This window comes from Tenrec ecaudatus, chromosome 4 (genome assembly GCF_050624435.1).
Source record: "Tenrec ecaudatus isolate mTenEca1 chromosome 4, mTenEca1.hap1, whole genome shotgun sequence".
Taxonomy (NCBI): Eukaryota; Metazoa; Chordata; class Mammalia; order Afrosoricida; family Tenrecidae; genus Tenrec; species Tenrec ecaudatus.
Window position 1 is genome coordinate 7,817,581 of NC_134533.1, and position 19,612 is coordinate 7,837,192.

At 60.7% G+C, this 19,612-nt stretch overlaps 1 protein-coding gene across 3 annotated transcripts; it reads right to left on the bottom strand.

Moving 5' to 3' along the window:
• Positions 1-1,376: 1,376 nt before the first annotated feature.
• FRMD8 (FERM domain containing 8) lies at positions 1,377-16,714 on the bottom strand. 3 transcript variants are annotated; one of them, XM_075545427.1, is made up of 11 exons: positions 16,566-16,714; positions 16,185-16,269; positions 14,350-14,514; positions 12,374-12,475; positions 12,153-12,211; positions 11,891-12,057; positions 10,661-10,879; positions 9,725-9,848; positions 9,065-9,208; positions 8,341-8,548; positions 1,377-2,947 (listed from the first exon to the last, which is right to left on the bottom strand). In XM_075545427.1, exons 2-11 carry the CDS (start codon positions 16,267-16,269, stop codon positions 2,829-2,831), a joined length of 1,392 nt encoding a protein of 463 aa, XP_075401542.1. In that variant the 5' UTR covers positions 16,566-16,714; the 3' UTR covers positions 1,377-2,828. The 3 variants fall into 3 exon arrangements, with proteins under 3 accessions (XP_075401542.1, XP_075401541.1, XP_075401543.1); XM_075545426.1 differs by having other exon boundaries at positions 14,350-14,517; positions 16,566-16,713; XM_075545428.1 differs by lacking the exon at positions 12,374-12,475 and having other exon boundaries at positions 14,350-14,517.
• Positions 16,715-19,612: the final 2,898 nt, after the last annotated feature.

Consider the following 19,612-nt stretch of genomic DNA (forward strand, 5'->3'; position numbering starts at 1 on the left):
CCCAGCTTGGAGGGATGTGGACTAAGGCACAGACCTTGGGTGTCTAACTGTCCCTGTGAGGAAGACAGTGGGGAGCCAGCGCTTCCTGGACCAGGCATGGTTCCCAGACCAGCTCCTCCTGAGGACCCTCCTTGGCCATCTCAAGGGGTCCTGGAATGGAGTCTCACACTCCAGGGTCCCCCAAACCCTGAGAGCCCAGCAATGTGAGGGTTGGTCCCAGGTTCCCTCCGCTCCTCACCTGGGATGCCTCGGTGGGGGGTGGGGGGGAAGCGGTACCCAGCCCAGGACAGACAGCGGGACAGTTAAGTGGTCTGCGGGTGGGGACTCAGCTTTGACCCAGATGGAGCTCCCCATGACCCTGGCATGGGACCACGCCAGCACCTTGTCCCTGGTGCTCAGCTGGAGAAAAGAAAGGACAGGGGGGAATCCCCTGGGAAGTCCGGCCAGGAAGGCAGCCCTGCTGACTCCTCTGACTAGGAGCGGGGCCATACCCGTTCCAATCCACTGTTACTGTGGCAGGACTGAGTGGCATGGCCAAGGTCACAGAAAGGGGCTCTGTGCCGTATGACCCAATTGTTGGGGCTCCTTCCCCGCATCAGGATGGGGTGGCTGGGCCATCACAGCAGCCTCTTGTGGCCCACTGTCCCTCCCACCTTCCCAGGGAGCTTAGAGATGAAGATTACGTGTTTCTTTCGGGCCAGACTGGAAACTGCCCAGCCACCCTCTCACAGAGGCAGGAAACAGAGGCGCTGCCCAGGCCCTCGGGACCAGAGGCTGAGCACTGCTTCTTACCTTGGTGGTCCAGCAGGACTGCTCTCTGGGCCACCCACAGCAGGAAGGATGAGGATTTTACTCATCCATCTCTGGAAACTTCCACCATGTGACCTGAGCCCCAAATGGTGTCCAGGCAGTCAGCCAGGGGCTGCAGCTCCCTGCTCCCAAGCCCTCTGTGGGCTCTCCGTGTTGGGACCAGGAACCATGGCAGCAAGCCCTAGACCTGGACCACAAGGGACTGGGTGCTGGCACCCAGCAGGGTCTGGGCAGCATGTCCAGGCAGACCCCAGGTATAAAGAGGGGCTGGTGTCGCCCCCAGAAGTGGCGGCGTTGAGAGCAGCACAGGGTCCCGAGTGGGAGTGGTCACAGACCAGCTGGGTCTGCCATCGGCTCTCGCCTTCGCTGCAAGGACCCCAAACCCTTATGCCCCATCATCGACGGGAGCTCCTGGAGGAGGAGGTATGACCCGGGGCCCACTGGCACCAGCTCAGAGCAGGAGTTAACAGAAACCAATCGCCAGGCTGTAACAAGCCTCATCACCTCCCCTCGGAAACCTCCCCCGTGCACAGACAGGAGAGTCTCTGAAGGATGAGTCAAGGGCATTTAGTAAAAACCTGCTTTGTCCCGAAGGGTGAGGGCCAGCACAGCAGACGTCAGGTGACAGAGAAGCCGCAGGCAACACCGTGTGTGTAAACAGTCCCGAGTGTGAACACGCGCACCTGAACCAGGCCTGCCTGGCAGGTGAGAGGCGCCCAGAGCCCACACAGTCGGGGACAAGGATGGCAGGGCCAGGAGACCCGGGAGAACTGGCTGGGCCAGGCAGGGCAGCTGTCACAAGATGTGGCAACTGGGTAGAGTGTACACACACACACACACACACACACACACACACACACACACCACACCCCCGCCCTCCCATTGGTTTGGTTTGGCAAAGTTGCTGTGGAGGAGACAAGCTCCCCTGGAATGTTCATGTCACAAAGGTGTCGGCTGGGTCCCCTGTCCACTGGGACATCAGCCCTGGGAAGCCGGGCCCTGTCTGCTTCCAACGGGAAGGCCCAGGAAGCATGCAGGAACCCCACTCCCCCACCTACCTAGGAGAGCCGCCCCCTGGGGCAGGCTCCTCGGGAAAGGGGTGGTGGGGTGGGTGGGTGTGTGTCCAGGAGGGCAGAGTCCAATGGAAGAGCTGGTCACCTGCATCTCACCGTCTCTCCTAAGCAGCAGAGGCCTGGCAGGGTCCTGTGCCTCCAATTCCGGGCGCTGCGGTGTAGGCGACGTGGCATCTCCTCCCTCTCGCTGCTCCGGGGACAGGCTCCGCTGAGTGGAAGTCGATGCACACAAGAAGGCCGTGGTGGAGAGGGGCTTTCCTTGGAGCAGCGAGTGTGTGTGCGGGGGGTGACGTTTCTTCACAGGACAGCTCCGCTCCAGCACAGCGACGTCATAAAAGGCACTTTCCTCTCCGGCCAGCGCAGTTCATGCCGGGGAGACCTGGGGGTCTCCCGCTAGTCCCAGCAGAACGCCCAGCAGGAGACACAGTGACCCCATTGTGCCAGAGGACACGGTGGCGAGACCAGTCTCCTGAGGAGGCTGTGGGGTCCTCATCACCTCACGTTCTGCTATGGTTCAGGTGTGGGGGGAGAGGCCCAGCCTGGCAGGGTGATGGTGGTGGTGCGGAAGGCCAGAAGGAACGTGGGAAAGGGTCACCAGAGTCCAGGGCAAAGACAGAGGCACCGACAGACCTGCAGGGCCTCGGCTCCCCGTCACCAGAGGCCACTGGGTGAGACAGCAGCAGGCACTTCAGAGCAGGGGCACTGTCCGTCTTGAGGGGCGCAGAGAAGTCTGGGGGGGGGCATGGGGGAAGGGAGGAGGCTGGCCAAGGGTCCTGATGAGCCCACCACTCACGGGTCCATGGTCGGGACAGCTTGGGGCCCAGAGCCATAGGGTGTCCCCAGCTCACTCACACCTTCCACCCTCAGGGACTTCCTGGGTCTGCCGGTGCCCCAGGGAAGGAGGGCAGGGTCTGGGCCCCCAGAGGCCTCTGCAGGCGGCTGCCCTCAGCCCTGCTCCAGGCTGTCGGCGGTCTGCACCACGCTGTAGCTCCCCGGGCCCGAGGAGAGCTGCCGGCTGAAGAAGGACGTGGTGCGCTTGGGCTTCACGCGCTTGATCTCCTTGCCTGCGGGGTGGAGAAGCGCGCTGAGGAGGAGCCCCCGGGAGTCCCCCCACGTCACCCCTGCCATCTTTCTGAGCCTTAGCTCGCTGCACCGCCTGCCCCAGTGACAGGGTGGCGACCTCTCACGTGAGGGGAAGCAGGTTCGCACGCAAGGCTGGGCTGGCTGTGGGGTCGGGGAAGCTTTGGCTGGCTTATTGAGGAGCAGAGCAGGCAAACAAAAGGCCCCCAACATCTCGGGGGGCTAACGGGGGCCTCCTAGGTTACTATAGTGGGGCTGGACAAGGAAGGGCGGAGGAAGCGATAGATGGGGGAACTGACAGGTGTTGACGTGAGTGAAGTGGAAGACAAGAACCGAAGGGCTCATGAGGCCAGCCACTGGAGGACTTTGAGAAGCAGTTGACACTGCCGACTGGAACGCTGACGCCCCATAGCCAGAAAGCGACTTAACAGAGAAGGAACCCCGACTCGGCCCTGGGCTCCCGGGGGCGGAGGGGGAGGAGCTGTGGATGTTCATGGCGGCGGAGCCACCTGGAGGACGGGCTCGGGAACGGGTGCCGCGCGAGCAGGCTCATCCACGTCGAAGCTGTGGGCGTGGAGACGGGTTTGTGGCGCACTTGGCCACGGCAAGAAACAAGAATGGCGTGAGCCGCCCTGAGCAGGCGGAGAGGAACACGCTCTGGAACTGCATGCGGTGACCACGGACAGGCGGGGGGACGGGCTGCGTGACCGGGGATGAAGCGCTTGGAAAGCCGTTAAAGTGAACGCACAACAAAGAGAACCTCGTTCACAATAAAGAAGCAGCTGAAATGCACAAGGCGCACAATGACAACGGTCATGCGCTGAGGGGCATGCCCCTGGGCACAAGAGGGCCGGACTGGCCCCACAGCACAGCGCGCAAGGACAGGGTGGGGAAGAAGGACAAACAGAAATACAGAAACCAGGGAGGACCTGGGAAGCCGTCTCACTGAGGGCAATGCGGGTCACAGAAACGGACATGGGCACACGGAGGAGCAACGGGAACCGAATCTGCCCTGGGAACGGTCCCTCGGGCACAGTCAGAGGCTGAAAAAACAAAGATCCTCCCAGGCAGAGGCGTGAGGGCAGGCTGAGCCCCGTGGCTGCGAGCTAGGAGCTCCGCTGTTTGAGCCCGCCAGCCGCCTCCAGGGGGAAGCTGTGGCCCTGGCTGCGGTCGCCATGTGCCGCGGCCTCGGCCCCACGGAGCAGGGGTGCAGCTGGGTGGAGGGACGTCAACATCAGCAGGGACCGGGCGGCAGCCGTGCGGTTGGCCTGCGTCCAGACGGCAGTGTTCTGGATTTGGCTGAGGGCCAGGAAAGGCTCAAAGCCTGTTCCCCAAACAAGTGACATGTGTTGAGAGGGACAGGGACGGTGACGGTGACGAAGTTGTTGCAGATACGTGTCGGTTCCCAGTGAGGGCAGATTCCCTGAACAGTAAAGGCAAGTAATTGTTGTCAGTGAGAAGGCTGTCCACAGCCCGGGGCTGCCGACTGGCACACGCTGACCCATGCTCCTCTCGCCAGTGGGCAAGGAGGGCAGCAACTCCGATGGCGAAGAGGCAGTAGAATGGCTGGTGGGGTTTGATCAAGTGCAAAGTAGCGGAGAAAAAGTACTGAGAGTCAAATGAAGGGCAAACATGACAGTGGGACAGGAAAAAGAGGAAAGTAAAAAGAAATAGAGGAAAGAACTAGGAGGCAAAAGACATTTGTAGAGGTGTAAATATAGGCATGCACAAATGTAAATATATTAATATACAATGATAGGGATCTAGGGCCATGTACATATGTTTATAGGTTAAGTTAAGCATTAATGTAGCAGATGGGCATTGGGTTTCCACTCAAGTCCTCCCTCTATGCACGAGCACTTTGTTCTACTAACCTGGCATCCTGTGATGCTCACCTTTCCAACACAATCGCTGAAGTCAAAGTGGGTGCACAGGAAAATGTGGTGAAGAAAGCTAATGGTGTCCGGCTATTAACAGACATGGCCTAGGGGGTCTTAAAGGCTTGAAAATATACAAGCAGCCATCTAGCAGGGAAGCAACAAAGCCCACATGGAAGAAGCACACCAGCCTGTATCGACAGGATCAGGTCTCAGAAGACCCAAAACAAACAAATATATTGATGCAAATGATGGGGGTCAGAGTGGAGACCCAAAGCCCATCTGCAGACAATTGGACATCCCCTAGCAGAAGGGTCACAAGGAAGGGACGAGGCAGCCAGGGTGCAGCACAGCACCGATGGAACACACAACCTTCCTCTACTTCAGGGATGTCAAACTGGCAGCCTGCAGGTCGCATGCAGCCCCCAAGGAAATTGTTTGTGGCCCATGAAGCTCTGAAATAAAATGTAAGGAGGGAATTGTGTGTACGGTATTGCCTCGATCTCCCCTAAGCATCACAGTTTTTCTATTTTCATTTTATTTTAGAGCATCGTAGGTCACAAAAAATTACCTCGGGGGCTGCATGCAGCCATAGGCTGCCAGTCTGACACCCCTGCTCTAGTCCTTTAATGCTCCTCCCCCCACTGTCATGACCCCAGCTCTACTGTACAAATCTGGCTAGACTGAAGCATGTACACTGGTACAGCTAAGAGCTCTTGGCACACGGAATCAGGAACAGTATTGGGAGTAGCGATACCATGTGGGTAGAGGGAAGGTGGGGGAAGAGGAGGAGAAACAGGGAACCGACTATGACTGAATTCTAACGCCCCCCCCACCCCCACCTCCACTCCAGGGACGAACAACAGAAATATGAGTGAAGGGAGCCAGCAGCCGGTGTGAGATATGAAAACAATGATTTATAATTTATCAGGGATCCACGGGGGGGGGGGGAGGGAAAGAAGAGCCGATGCCAGGGGCTCAAGCAGAAAGAAAACGTTTTGAAACTGATGGTGGCCACCTGTGTACAAATGTGCTGACACAATGGATGGACGGGCTGTTTTCAGCTAAAGGAGCCCCCAGTAAAATGAGTTTTTAGCAATAAAAATGAAAAACGAGAGAGGGGCTCTACTCCCCAGGGTCTGAGGGCTGACCCCTCTGGACAGCTCCCTCGGGCCTCCGGGTGGACCCCCAATCCTGTGGTCAATAGGGCGACCACGGGCAGAAAGCCTTGAGCTCTGCACCATTGCTGGGATTCTAAAAGGATGACGTCACAGGGCATCCTTTCAAGGGCCCCGGTGGCTGGCACAGGGGGTTGAGCATCCAGCCCCTCGGGGGGAGAAAGTTGAAGCCGTTTGCTCTTGAGAGGAATTACCGTCTAAGGCCTATGGGGCAATCCAAGACTTAGCCCAAGGACCAGTGAGCTCTACTTTGTTCTACTGGGTTTCTGAGTTGGAATCAACCTGATGACAGTGGGTAGGTGGCTCATAATAGCTGAAAACTAGCCATGAGCTACCAGGCCAGGCACTAAGGGTCCGGGGAAACCTTTCTGTGCCACACCCATACCACAGAAACAGTGTGGGAGACCCCTCCCTCCCGCTGCCAGAGAGTTGGCACACACGCCCTGTGACCCCGAGGCATCTAAGGGGGTCAGTGTCTACAGACGCTGACAGGCACGTCTTCTTCCTACAGAGCCGATGGGTTTGAACTGCCACCGTTTGGGTTCGTGGCTGAGTGCTTTAACCACTGTGCCACTTACAACCATGGTCAAACAGGGCGCTATGATTATACAAATGACCTGTCCACTGTAACAACTGAAATGCTACAGAGAGATACAAAGGAGGACGAGTAAGAGCTACAGTAACTGATCATAGCTGTGGTGTATCTCTCTTACACACACACACACACACACACACACACACACACACACACACACACAGAGTTTTGCATCTACCTATTGCTCTGTTACCAGATTATTTCAAATGCATCATAATTTTGTGGCCATGATGTTCTATAAATGCAGATCACTGTCACATACAAGCCTCCCATCCTAAGCGAGGCGCCAGCTAGGTCCACCCAGAAGCAGCACACCAGCATGTGTGGTGTAAAGATGACAAGTGCATCAGAGCTAGAATATGAACCCGGGTTGCAGAGGGCTGTGAAGGGCAGCAGGAGCCCCAAACCCATCGGACGAGTATCTGCTCAGACCAGCTGCTGGCAGCTCCGCTCTGGCAAGGTCAAGAGCCTCAACCAGCTTCCTGCCAGGCACAGACCACTGCCATCTTGATTATGCCGGGCCGAACTCAGGGCTGGCCAGTGGGCCTCCCTACAGACATGACCTGACATGGTTGCGGGGGCAAGTAGCTCTTAGTTGTTCTATGACAGAGACGTCCCCCCTGGCTTTTCCAAGGTTGAGGGGTGTCTTCTCCCTCTGACGCGCTATTTCTACTTGTCTTTATACTAATAGGATCTTATCCTCACCACCTTCAAAAAAAACAACAAAAACCTATTTGGCAATCACTTTGGGCTTGCGGGAAAGCCCCCACGTGCCCCTTGGCTAGCTAGACTCCCCACATTAACACCCTGCTTCTCACGGGAGTCCGTGTACTGCCTGGGACCTACTCAAAGTGGGGGGGAGGGGAAGCAAGGCTGCCACTGGGAGGACGGAGGGGGCGCGGCTGAGGCTGTGGCGTTTTCAGCCACCTCCCTCCTGTGCGTGGGCATTGTTCTTTTGGACACTGAATGAGGGAGACCGAAGAAGACCCGGTGCGTTCCATCAATCGAGAGTCAGCACACAATCCTGAAGAGTCCCACGGCCTGCCAAAAAGCCACGGCTGTCTTGGAAGACGCACAGCCAGAGGCCAGGACAGAGAGATGTTGTCTCACAGACTTTGCACCTGTTGCCAGCAGAGACCAGTCCCTGGAGAAGGACACTAGTACTGGTTAAGTGGAGGGACGGCGAAGGAGAGGAAGGCCCTCAGCCAGCTGACCTGTGGCTGCAACCACAGGCTCAGACAGACCTGGGGGAGGATGGCGCTGGCCGGGCTCGCCCCGCCGAAAGCAGGGTCTCCGGGTTGGAGCTGACCTGACGGCCCCCGACAACTCTGCCACCTTGTTTGTCAAAACCAAACAGGCGACACGGACTTGATGTGGTTGGCTACAGGACGGACCGAATGTCACCGGTGTGCTGACTTCTTGAGTTTACTCGCATTTCCCCAGATGCTGGGGAGCCAGCCCCCCTCAGCGGACTACCCCCTCCAACACTGCGGTCAGTCACTGCGTACGGGAGTCAAAGGCCCCACCAGGGCCCCAGCCACACTGAGCCCCAGGATGTGGCTCTGTGGTCAGCCCATGGCCTTACTCCGAGGTTCCCCGTGGCTGGCGTTCCTCCGCTCTGGATGGTGCTGTCATGGGCACTGTCTAACCTTGGCTCCCTGAGCTCCGCCAGTGCTACCCTCGCGGTGCAAGAGGGAGCCAGCGTGGACTCACGTGGGGCTGCTTACCGTCGTCCACATAGTCGATGGTGGCCAGGTGCTGGATCCGGCTGCAGACCACGCTGCCTTGCCGCCGCAGCTTGGGGCGCTGTTGTGGGGGAGGTGGCGAGGAGCCTGGGGCTGTGGTGGGGCCAGACCCTAAGTCCTGGGGGGCGGGGGGCTCCACGGCTTGGTTCAGCTCGATGCAGTACTCAATGAGGCTGCTCATCAGCTCGGCCTGCAGAGGACAGGGCCAGCATGAGGCATGGCAGGCCCAGGCCCAGTCCTTCCGTGATGGCAGGGAAGCCGCCACAGACAGACATGCCTGTGTTTCTCCGACATGGGAAAACACACCACGGACCCAGAAAGGAAAGCGGGGAAAGCTGGGGGGCAGGGCGGAGGGGATGATGCTCTAGAAGGGTCTGAGGAATGATGGCAGGAGGGGCAGGCGTTTTGGGGAGATGGGGGTTCAGAGGCGGGGCAGGAACACCCCTGAGCAGGACTGAGGGCCCCTGATGAAAGGAGAGTGGAGGGGAGATGGGAGGGAAATCCCGAGCTTCTCCACCTACTGTCCAGCTGGTGGGTAGAGAAGGGCAGTAGGGCCTCATGGTGGACAGATGGCCCCTGGCCTGACCCCAGTGGACAGCCAAGCCACCCACGGCTGCCCTGACCCCATGCCCAGGAGTAGCATCTTGGCCCAGGCTGTCCAGTGCAGGGTCAGCAGGGGCTCAGCCTGCCCTCCCAGCGCCCCTACCTGCTTGGAGTAGACCTTGAGGAGCTTGTTGACAGGTGTGCCCTCGCTCTCCCCGTCGAACTCCAGCCACAGCACGGCCTCCTCCTCCTCGGGGGACGTGTGGTCCCACGAGAGCTCCTGGAAGGACAGGCCCAGCAGAACGTGCTGGGGGTGAGGGGGGGGGGGAGACAGGGGGCAGGATGAGGTTGGAACTCAGTAGGCCTGTCCCCTGTCCCACTGGGCTCTGCCACCAAGAGGATCTTTAACTTTGTGAGACAGAATCTAGATCCACCCATCCCTTACTCGGGGGAGGAGGGGGTAAGGTATCCCAGCTTCATTCCCTCAGAGCCTCAAAAAGGGGATGTGGCCCAGGGGGCTGGAAACTTGGCCCCTACTACGAATGGTTCCCCCCCCCCCTATCATCTGGGGACATCTTTACAACTGGAAAAGCCCCACCAGGGAGGGGCCTTTTCCCCAAGGGACACATCTGACCAGCAGTGGCTGCTCCTCCACCCCACCCCAGCAACAGAGGCTCGGGGGGCTGCGTCGGGGAGAAGCTGGACAGCTGAGGGGCCCCAGTAATGGGGCCTTTCTCCCCGAGGGGGTCTGAGCAGCAACCCCAGCTGCAGCACCCCAAGCACACTGAGCAGAAGAGCTGATACCAGAGACCCCCCAGGGTACCTTCTCCCTGCTGTCGATGACATGCACACCCTCCAGACTGATGGCCACCGTCACTGGCTTACGGCCACCCCGGTGCAGGAAGCCCTGGGGCAGCTTGTCCACCTCACCGTGGAAGAAGGCACACCTGGGGGGGGGGTGAAGGGGGTATGCAACCTGAGGGGCTGCCCACCAGCACTAAGAACAGGCCCTAAGGGTCTCGGCTCTGCTGCAGCCAGATCTGGGAGGCCTGATTGGGGGTCCGAGAGGCTGGGTGCTGAGACCTGGGACCTCAACTGCCAACCAGGCTGTGCCTCCTACCCCAAACCCCATGTCCCGTCCGTCCTTCTGTGGACTCATCATCAATCACTGTGCTGTCCGCTCCTCATGGCCTAAGAGCCAGGTCACACCAGCACCTCACCACCTCACTCAGTCAAAGCCTGAGTCTCCTGGGTGGCCCTCAGTCCTGCAGGACTGGCCCCATCAGCCCCCAGCTCCACCCTAGGGCTTTTCCCTGGGCCCTCTCCCTCATCTCCTCTGCTCACCCGCCACCTTCCAGTACCACCTGCCTCCTCTCCGCCCCACATCACCTGGAACCTTACAAGACACTGGGGCTCCCCCTTCACTAACGTGTGTGTGCGTCACAGGCGTGGAGGCGGGCTGCTCAGCGGCCTGAGGGGTCCCAAGGACCTCCCTGGACAAGCTCTAGGCAGCAGACGCCCGCACACAGTGCTAGATGGAAGGCCCAGGTCAGTAGCCCAGGAACCTCCAGACTGCTCAGAGGTGTTCTCACCTGAGATGGGAGAGGTGAGGCTTGGAGCCTGAGGTGAAAAGTCAAGCCCTGCCTCAGGTAAGGTCGAGGCTCCGCCAGAGTCCGGGACAGAGGAGACCCCTGCGGTTATGGCCACCCACGAAGGTGGGCAGTGGCTCAGTCAAGGTGGATGGGAGCCAGGCACTCACCCATAGAAGGGCAGCTCGTGGCACTTGAGGAGGTAGGCGCGGTAGTGGGTGCTCAGGGGGGTCTCATGCTCGCCGCAGACCATGTCTTTGACCTCCTGATAGGCCTTCAGCAGGCCCTGCTCGCCAGCCCCTGCCTTGGTGCCTCGGCCCCGGAGGGCGGCGAAGAGCCTGGGGCTCCGCCGGCACAGGTGGGCTGGCAGGAAGGAGTCCAGCTTCTCCCTGGAGATGGAGGAGACCAATGTTCAGCTCCAGGAGGTGAGGGGGCCTCGCTGGGCTGGGGGACCTGGCTTGGGGCCCGAGGGCGACAGGGGTGAGGGCAAGGGTGGGCAAGCAACCTCCAGAGCAGGAGGGACTGGAGGAACACCAAGGCCCCAACCCAGACACTGACCACAGACCCCACTGCTGCCCTGCCTGCTTGGTCCTGCTCCCGGGGCCACCAGTCTGGTGCTCTGGGAGTGACGTGACTGGGGCGGGGGTGTGGAGCAGGCAGGGAAAGGGATGCAGCTCTCCCACGCCAGAGCACAGGAGGGGAGGCCTAGGTCATGGAAAGACACACAGACAGAGAGCATGGCTCACACCCAGCCTTTTGCCAGAGAGCAGTCTCTGGAGTTGAAAGGCTGCCCACCAGCCCGTGGCCCAGCCGTTCTCTGACCTGCTCCGCCAGTTTCCACATCGGTATGTGGGTACATGGGACTGAGTGATGTCCCGGATTGCCCGCCCTGCTGACAGCACCTGGCCCCTCCCTGCCTGCTCAGGCTCCTCCCCCACCTTCTGGGGTCACCATCAACGGGCACCCTCCCTGCCCCCTGGCTCCCCACTCACTGGTCCTGCCTCCACCTACTGCACCCTCTGTACCTGTGGCACCCCATAACAGCTGCCCTGCCTCCCTCAAGGGAGCCCCTCCTCCACGGAGCCCAAGGGAACTCAGGGCTTCTTGGGGATGGGAGTGTCAGGTCTAGGAAAGCCACCCCCAGAGCTGGGCCCTGAGCCTGTCACTAGGACTGGGGGTCACAACAGTGGGTCCCCTGCCTGTGGCCCCCAGCTCTACCGTCCACCCTATCTGGGACTGTCCCTGGAGTCTGGGGTCACAGTGTACCCTCTCTATCCTATCCAGGGCTCCTCAGGCCACAGACCCTGCTCCCTGGCGAGTCTCCCCAGGACGGTCCGAGCAGAGTGGGCAGCGAGGGCCCAGGGCTGAGCCCCACCCGAGTGCCCAGCCTGGGCTCTCACCGCAGGCTGCCGGAGGTGGGCTGGCCGGGCTGGTAGGGCCCGAGCTGCAGGCGGCACACGAGGGCGCCCAGGGCCTCACAGTCCTCCAGGTCGCATGGGTAGCGCACCGTCAGCACGTTGGCTTTGGCCTCCTCGTAGAGCAGCCGCAAGACCTCCTCGTCTCGGATCTGCGGGCCGCGGGGGGGACGGGGCTGCTAAGCTGGGCGGCAGGGACCAGGGCGCTGAGCACAGGCCCCGGAACCAGGGTTCTACGTGGCCTCACCTGGAGTTCCCGCCGCTTTGGGAAAAACACGTTCCTTCGGAACTGCAGGGAAGGCTCATCTGGGGGGAGAGACTGCGTCACCACCCAGCACGTGCTTAGGGGCCCCCTCCCTGCCCGAGCCCTAGGGAGACGCCCTCTCCAGCAGAGGCCTCAGTGGGCACCCAAACCAGGGCGGAACCAAGCAGGGGTGGGGTGCCCCTGGTGGCGGTGGTGACACTGACCCATGGCCACGTCTTCATGTGGTGCATCGGTGAAGCGTAGGAGCAGCTCAGTCCACTGGCGGCCCAGCTTGTAGGGCTGGTGCCTGGGCTTCAGCTGCACCTCTGCAGGATGAGAGGGGCAGCGGCCTTGGCTCAGTCCTCCCTCCACCCCCATCGCCAACACACGTGACAGCTGGCATGGGCACTGTGGACGGGCAGCCATCGGGCGGGCTCGGGGGGGCTTCTTATGCATTCACCCCACGTGCCCCGCTCTCCCCATGTCACCTCTGGGGCAGTTGAGGCTCAGAGGGGTTATGCTGCCTGCCCAGTCACAGCACGGGGTGAGAAGACAGGCTCCTGGTTGGATGGAGCTGAGGCCCCACTGTGTAGTATGTGTTTAGTGACAATGTCCTGCCAGCCTGGCCCCCACAGTTCTGTTTGGATCCTGATCTTGAGCTAATATGGCAGCTACAGCCCCCAGGACAGGGCCCCCGCCTCAGCCCGAGCCCCAATAATGCCTCCCCCCACTCCAGGAAGTAACTGCCCACTAACTGCACCCATGCCCCGGCCTGCCGGGGTCCTCAGAGATGCAGAGGGCAGTGAGTGCCCCAGGTCAGGGGATGGGTCCCCAGGGCAAGAGCCACCCTCCTCTGGAATCCTCCAGCCCGCTCAGCAGCACTGAGAACCCCAGGATTAGAGCCCCAGGGACACTCCACCCTGCACCCCAGCTGTCCCCTAGTCAGGAAGAGACCAGAAGGGAAGTCCCTGGAACCCTGCCCTGCACTGAGATGTCAGCACAGAGAAAGCCACACCTCCAAAATCCAGGGTCAAAAGGGTGACTCTGGGCCCTGTCCCCTCCTGTCCCAGAGGGTCTCAATGGGAACATCAGTCACCATGTCACCCAAGGGCAGGATGGGTTGGAGGAGGGGGGTTTGTTCTGGGAACAAAGTGGGTGTCCGCTTCTGGACAGGGCGGCGCCCCAGAGTGACCGTGGGGACACAAGCAGCCCATTCAGCCTCTCTCAGGCAGGAGGGGAGCAGGAATGTGAAGAGGAGGGGGTGGGGGAAGGGCAGAGGAAGTGGGAGGAGAGATGGGCCCTGGGCCTCTTGCTGCTGGACAGGGGCGAATGAGCAGGCAACCAGGCACGGCCACCCTCTGGCTTCCCTGAGACTGAGTCAGTGGCCCACACTAAGGGAGGGCCTCCAGGGGGAAGAAGGACCCACAGGAAGGGGCAGGAGAGGGCCACAGCATCGCAGCTGACCCGGAAGCCCTGGGGGGCGGCCGGCGGTGATCCTCCCTCCCTCCCTCACCCACACCCTCCCCCGGGGAGGAGGCTGTCACTGGAAACCTGGACCCACCCCTGGCTGCCCTCTCAGCCGCTTTCAGGGTGGTCAGGGCACTGACCCTCAGGACCCTGGGAGCTCCGCCCCCCTGACTGAACAGCTGGCTCACAGGCCTATTCACCAGGGGCCACCTTAGGAATAGGGACCACTGTCCCCACAGACCCTCCACCTCCACCTTCCCCAGAACTTCCCAGAGGGTACAATGTGGCCGATCCAAAGGTCAGAAACCAGGCCCTCTGCCTCCTGGCCTCCTTCCCTGAAGAAAAGGCTGAGCCCAGCCCTGGGCCATGCCCGTCTTTCCCGAGTCCCATAGTGGCCACCCAGGCGCCCCACAGTTCTGCTCTGAGCCCCAGGGCGTGAGGCAGTGGTGTTCCCATGGCTCAGAGGTGGCAGAGGTCAAGGTAAAGAACTCAGCTGCTTCTGCCCGCTCGCTCCCCGTCAGCCCTGCTCCCTGTGCCTCAGGGACCCCCACTCAAGGCCCACGCAGACTCTTCAGGCACCAGCGGGCTGGCCAAGGGCAGGCAGCGAAGCCAGGAACACAAACCCCAAGCCCAGCCTTCCCTGGGGATCCAGTGGTCAGATGTGCCGGAAGAGCCCCTCTTCCCAAACTGGCCAGCGCCCTCCCCGTGGGGGCTTCTCACCGCCACGTCTTACCCAGCAGAGGGGAGACAAGCCAGAGAGCAAAGACCTCCAGAGCCGTGTCTGGGAGTTGCAGGACGTCTCGGACCACCCGGTGCAGCTCGTGAGCACTGAGCGTCGGCAGGTTCTCCACGGCCAGGGGCACCACTGTGTCGTCCGCCAGGTATACCAGCACATCAGCTGCTGTAACGGACACCAAGCCGGGTGAGCTGGGGCTCACAGTTCAGGCGCAGCCAGCCCGGCCCAGGCACCCCGACCCCCACCCTAGTAACCATGAGCCACTGAAGCTCCATGCCTGAGGCAGAGTCTCAGTTTCCCTGAGCAACCTCGATGAGATTATGTCTGATAGGACTCACCCTCAAACCACCCACAAGCCCAGGTACCAGCCAGCCCCTCCCGCCAAGCTCCAGGGGTTCAGAGTGGGCTGACCACTGTTCCCTACTCCAACAGTCCTGCTCGCCTTCTGCCCTGAAGAACATCCCACAGGCGGGAGACTAACGGGGACAATGGCTAGCGTGTCAGGCTAAGGAAGGTGAGAGGGCCCGCCAGTTGCTGGAAAGCCACTCTCTGGGCCAGGCTAAGAGGTGAGTAAGGTAAAGCAAGGCCCTGGCTTTTCCCCCAAGACCCTCCAGTCTCGGGACTCACTCCTGGGACCCATGGGGAGGGCCTGACGCAGGCCAGGGGCTGCCCAACCCAAGAGGTCGAGCATCCTGCGGGGACAGCTGAGGTCAGGAAGGCCTTGTGAAGCACACCAAGGAAACCCATGGCCATCAAAGTCAATTCCGCCGGGAAGCAATTCCTCGGGGCAGAGTAAACTGCTCCCTGGGGACCCCAAGGCTGTGACTCAGTGGTTCTCAACCTTCCTAAGGCCTCAACCATAAAATGACTTTCGTTGTTACTTCATAACTATCATTTTGCTACTGTTAGGAATTGAGTGACCCCTGTGAAAGAGTCATTCGAACCCCAAAGGGGTCATGACCCACAGGTTGAGAACCTCTGCTGTAACCCTGTACGGGAGCAGAAAGCCTGTCTCCTCTTTTTCCAGAGCTGCAGCCGTTGGGTTGAACTGCTAACTTTGTGGGTTTCAAGCCCAACCTGGTAACAGCCAGCTGACTGACTTCTGCCCGTCAGCTTGCGTGTCAGGTATCACATCTGTAAACAAGGCTCGCAATCAAACGCAGGCACCTGTGGCAGGAGGGCACCGGTGATCACCCATACAGGTGAGGGGCCTCCGGCCAGACTCCCTCTGCCTCCAACAGCCACTTGCTTCCCAGCTCATAAAAGAATTTCCGGGCGGCTGGAATTCAGCCACACAAAAGCCCACGGGTCCCAGGGCTCCTGTGACTTAACCCCTCTGGGGCCCAATTTCCTTTCCATGAAACAGAAAATGACCTGCGGTCTAAGGGCTGTGAGAAGGCAATAGCAAAAAGTCAGTGAAAGCGTCACTTGGCTTTCACTGCGGAGGCACCGTGATTATGCTGCGATCCACAAGGTCAGCTGTTCAAAACCACCACCCCACTCCGCGGGAGACCGGCAAGTGGGGCTCTGTACTCCCGTTCATTGTTACAGTGGTGGAAACCCACCCATGGGGTTCTATCCTGTCTTCTAGGGTCACTATGAATCCGAATTGACTCGGTGACAGTACGTTTGAGGTAGATGAGGCTCTAAGGAGGACAGGGCACCAGGCGACACCAGGTCCAGGGCTGGGCCACCCGGGCTCTGTCACATCTCCCGACACTTCACTCCGTGTGAAAGCTCATTTTTAGGGAAAGTGATGACCGGCCACCGGCCCTCCTCCAGCGCTGGCTCGGTCGCAGGGCGGTGAGCAGGGTGGGCGCCGCAGGACCCACCTCGCGCTCCCACGGAGGACACGCTGCTTCGCTGGGACCGCTCCGCAGGGCCAGGCTGCCCGGCACTGCCTTCGGTCTCGTCCATCTGCAGAGGGAAAGGGGTGCCGGCGTTACCGGGGGGGGGGGCGGTCCAGGGAAGAAGGGGGGCTACTCAAACTCCCCCTTGGACTCTTCCTTGGGGAAGGGCTTTCCGGGCTGGGTCTGCGAGGTTGGAGGAAGGGGCAGACGGGGGTCCTCCGACGACTCCGGGTCAGGGCTGGGCGGGTCGGGGACCCGGGCCGTGACCCTCAGAAGCGGGGACTGAAGCTCGGATGCCCTGGATACCCAGGCGGGGCTCGGCCAGCTCCGATCCGCCACGGGGCCCTAGACAGGGTGTCTCACCTCGCAGGGACGCAGGCGCCCGCCGCTTCCGCCAGGCCCCGGTCCGACTCGAGCCCCGACTCGGAGCCCAGCCGCGGATCGCAACAGCCCGGCGGCCGCCTAGCTGCGGTCTCGGGCGGCGACGAGGAAGCGGCGGCGGGAGGAAGCGCCGAACTCACGGCCCCGCCCCCAGCTTTCGGCAGCCAATCGGAGCCCCGGGCCGTCGCGCACGCGTCGTGCTCGGCTCCCGCGCGCTCCGCCCCCCGCGGGCCCGCGCATGCCCAGAACCTGCCGGCTCCCGCCCCGCGCGGCTGGTTACGCCCCGTAAGATTTCCGCGTGACGAGCCAGCCGCGCCACCCGCGCGAGTGACCCAGGGCGAGCCGCCACGATCGGACCGTTGGCCTGTGGCAGGGGGTGGCGAAGGTCCAAGGGTAGCGGGGTGCGGGCGCGAGCGCGACCTCTCTCTCGCCCACCGTGTGACCCGGGGCCGGTGCGCTCATCTGGAAAATGGAGATCCTGGGGGGCCGCGTCCGGGACGCACTGCGGGGCGCAGGGCAAAGAGGTGCTGCAGGCCCCTGAGGACGGAAGGTTGGGCACAAGTCTCGTCCGCCCCACTACCCCCGGGCCTTGGTTTCCTCACCATCCAAACGGGGTTACCCGAGGTGCCTTGCGGACCCCTTCCCACTCGCAAATTACGCGGTTAGGCACCCAGGCGGGCCGCGCGCCTGTTCCCCAGGGAGCCGTCAGCAGCGGAGCTGGCTGCGGTCCCACAAACAGCCGCAGAGACCTTGAGGCAGTCTCGGGCTGCAAAGTGGGGGTGGGGTAGTGTCCCCGCCCCAAAGTGCCAGGTGTGAAACCGCCTGCCCCCAGGGTCACCTCACCAACATGTCCTGGCAGCCCCAGCAGGTGTGTGCCTGAGGGCTTGATCTTGGCGACAAGTCCATGGGAGCCTTCCTGATCCACAGAAACAGATGTTCCCGTGGGCTCGGTCAGGAATGGGGAGTGGGTTCCATCTGCCCTGAAGCCGTTCCTCCTCCTGTCCCCTGTCCGAGCCCAGGTTTCCTCCACTTTGGAAAGGGCTCTTTCTTTGCCTTCCCAGGACTGGAAGCAGGTGGCACCCTCTTAGTGTGTCGTGCTTCCAGCATGACCTAGAAAGCTCTTTTGGCCTGAGAGGACCACGTGCAGTGGCAACAGGTGCTTCCCACCTGGTCCTCAGCAATGGGAGCCTCACCTGGACAAATGACCCCAGTGCCTCCCTAGAGGCCTAGAGCAAAGTGTTGTTTGATGCTTACTGGGGTGTGGGGTTTGGCCTGTGCTATGATGGGGCTCAGAGACCCAGGCAGAGGAGTCCCTGCCCTCAGAAAGCTGATCTGTGATGGTTTCCTCAGTGAGTGTAAGGGAAGTGGAGAGGGCAGTCTGGCTGGAAAACATGTTTAAAATTCCTTATGACAAAAGAAGGACCCTCAGAGCAGGAGAGGGAGAGGCCTCAGTTCCTGAGCACCTACTGTGTGCTGGATGTCGGACTGGAAAAGCCTCTCTGCCCTACGCTGACTCCTAGTGACCTTGTAGGGCAGGGTGCACCTGCCCAGGTGAGTTTCTGAGACTGTAACTTTATGGGAGTGAGAAAGCCTGGTCTTTCTCTGAGGAGCAAGGAGCGACTCCTGGTTTTGCACGGTTGACCTTGTGGCTCACAGGCCACGATGTCATATGTATCACCTCACATCCTCCCCCACCCTGGGAGTCAAAATAAGGGTCAGAGCCTCCCGTGGGACAGATGCTTCTCTGAGTGTGTTCATCCTTAGGGTGAGGTTTTGAAGCAGTTTCTCCCGGTTCATTCAGGGCTGACAACGGGAAACCAGAGTGGATCCCACTTGGTGGAACACAGAACCCTAACTGGAAAGGGGAAAGTTAGAGGTCACGCCCTGTTGGAGACTGAATCTCCTTAGAAAACAAGTGGGGGGGTGCAGCGGGAGAAAACAAGTCCAGGATGTGTTACCTAGCAACCAAATCTCTGGTTTGGCGGAGTCAGAAACTATGGTGCCCGGCTTCAGGATGGCAGCCAACCTTGCTGCTGTGAATGTGTCGCTCTCTACAGGCTGGGCAATCATCCAGCCAGCCCAGCAGGCTCCCGAGAGGGCTCACCACGGTGCCTCTTCCCAGTGTCCAGTGCCAGGGCTTTGACCTGGACTTTTCCCATTCCAGTTAGTATTCTCTGATACATTCCTGTTGTACCCATCCATTTCGCTACACGCGCCATGACCGAACTGCTTTGAACCCCAGTTTTAACCTTGCTGTGTTTTACTGCTAAGAAAACAGTCTGGAAGGCTGAATCACAGGGAAACGGCTGACAGGTGGGGTGGGTGTCCTTGAGAGCATGGGGGACGGGGTGGGGGGGGTGTCTAAAACTCAGGGTAGTGATCAGTGCTGAGGATGGGTGCTGGCTGGTGGGGTGGGGGGAGCAAAGAGATGCATCCCTGATAGCAGGATGGAAAACACCTGAGTACACCCATTGAGGTTGGGAAGGTGGATGGGGCACCTAACAGCAGGAAGCCCGGGCTGCCAGAGGGATTTGGGGTTCCTTTGGAGGGCAGTGAGCCAGAGAAGCAAGCTTCAAGCTCTCCCCTGCCAGGCTGAGCCAGGGTGGGGGGTGGGGCTGGAGAAGAGCCTCTGGGGTGGGCTCCTCCTCTGCTGGGCCTAGGTGAGTGACCAGGAGGCAGGCTGGGTGGGTTGCTGAAGCAAATAGGCCATTCTGAAATGAAGGGTGGGGAGACCACAGGCCTTTCGAAACCTTGGAATGGCAGTCGGCTAGAATCCACCCCCACCCCACCTCCGATTTCTACACAATAAGGAAGCCACAGTCAGCAGAGGGTGTTGCCAAGGCCATTGGGGTGCGGGGACCCAACCTTCCATCAGAGGCCCAAGAGAAGGGCGGAGATGAAGCCTGTGGCCTGCCACCGGCCCAGCCCCGAGAACGTTGCAGGGGGAAGGTTTCTGCTTTGGCTGTGGAAACCGGAAGAGAGGAGAGCAGGCACGATTGGTCCTGGGCACCAATGAGCTCCAGTGAGCT

What these genes read in the sequence shown, in the direction of transcription:
- FRMD8 (XM_075545426.1), bottom strand. Translation starts at nt 16,269, where the DNA reads ATGGACGAGACCGAAGGCAGTGCCGGGCAGCCTGGCCCTGCGGAGCGG. An exon ending in GCTTGTCTCCCCTCTGCTGG is followed by an intron (nt 12,476 to 14,349) that starts GTAAGACGTGGC and finishes CTCATCCTGCAG; the next exon opens with AGGTGCAGCTGAAGCCCAGG. An exon ending in CAAAGCGGCGGGAACTCCAG is followed by an intron (nt 12,058 to 12,152) that starts GTGAGGCCACGT and finishes CGCGGCCCGCAG; the next exon opens with ATCCGAGACGAGGAGGTCTT.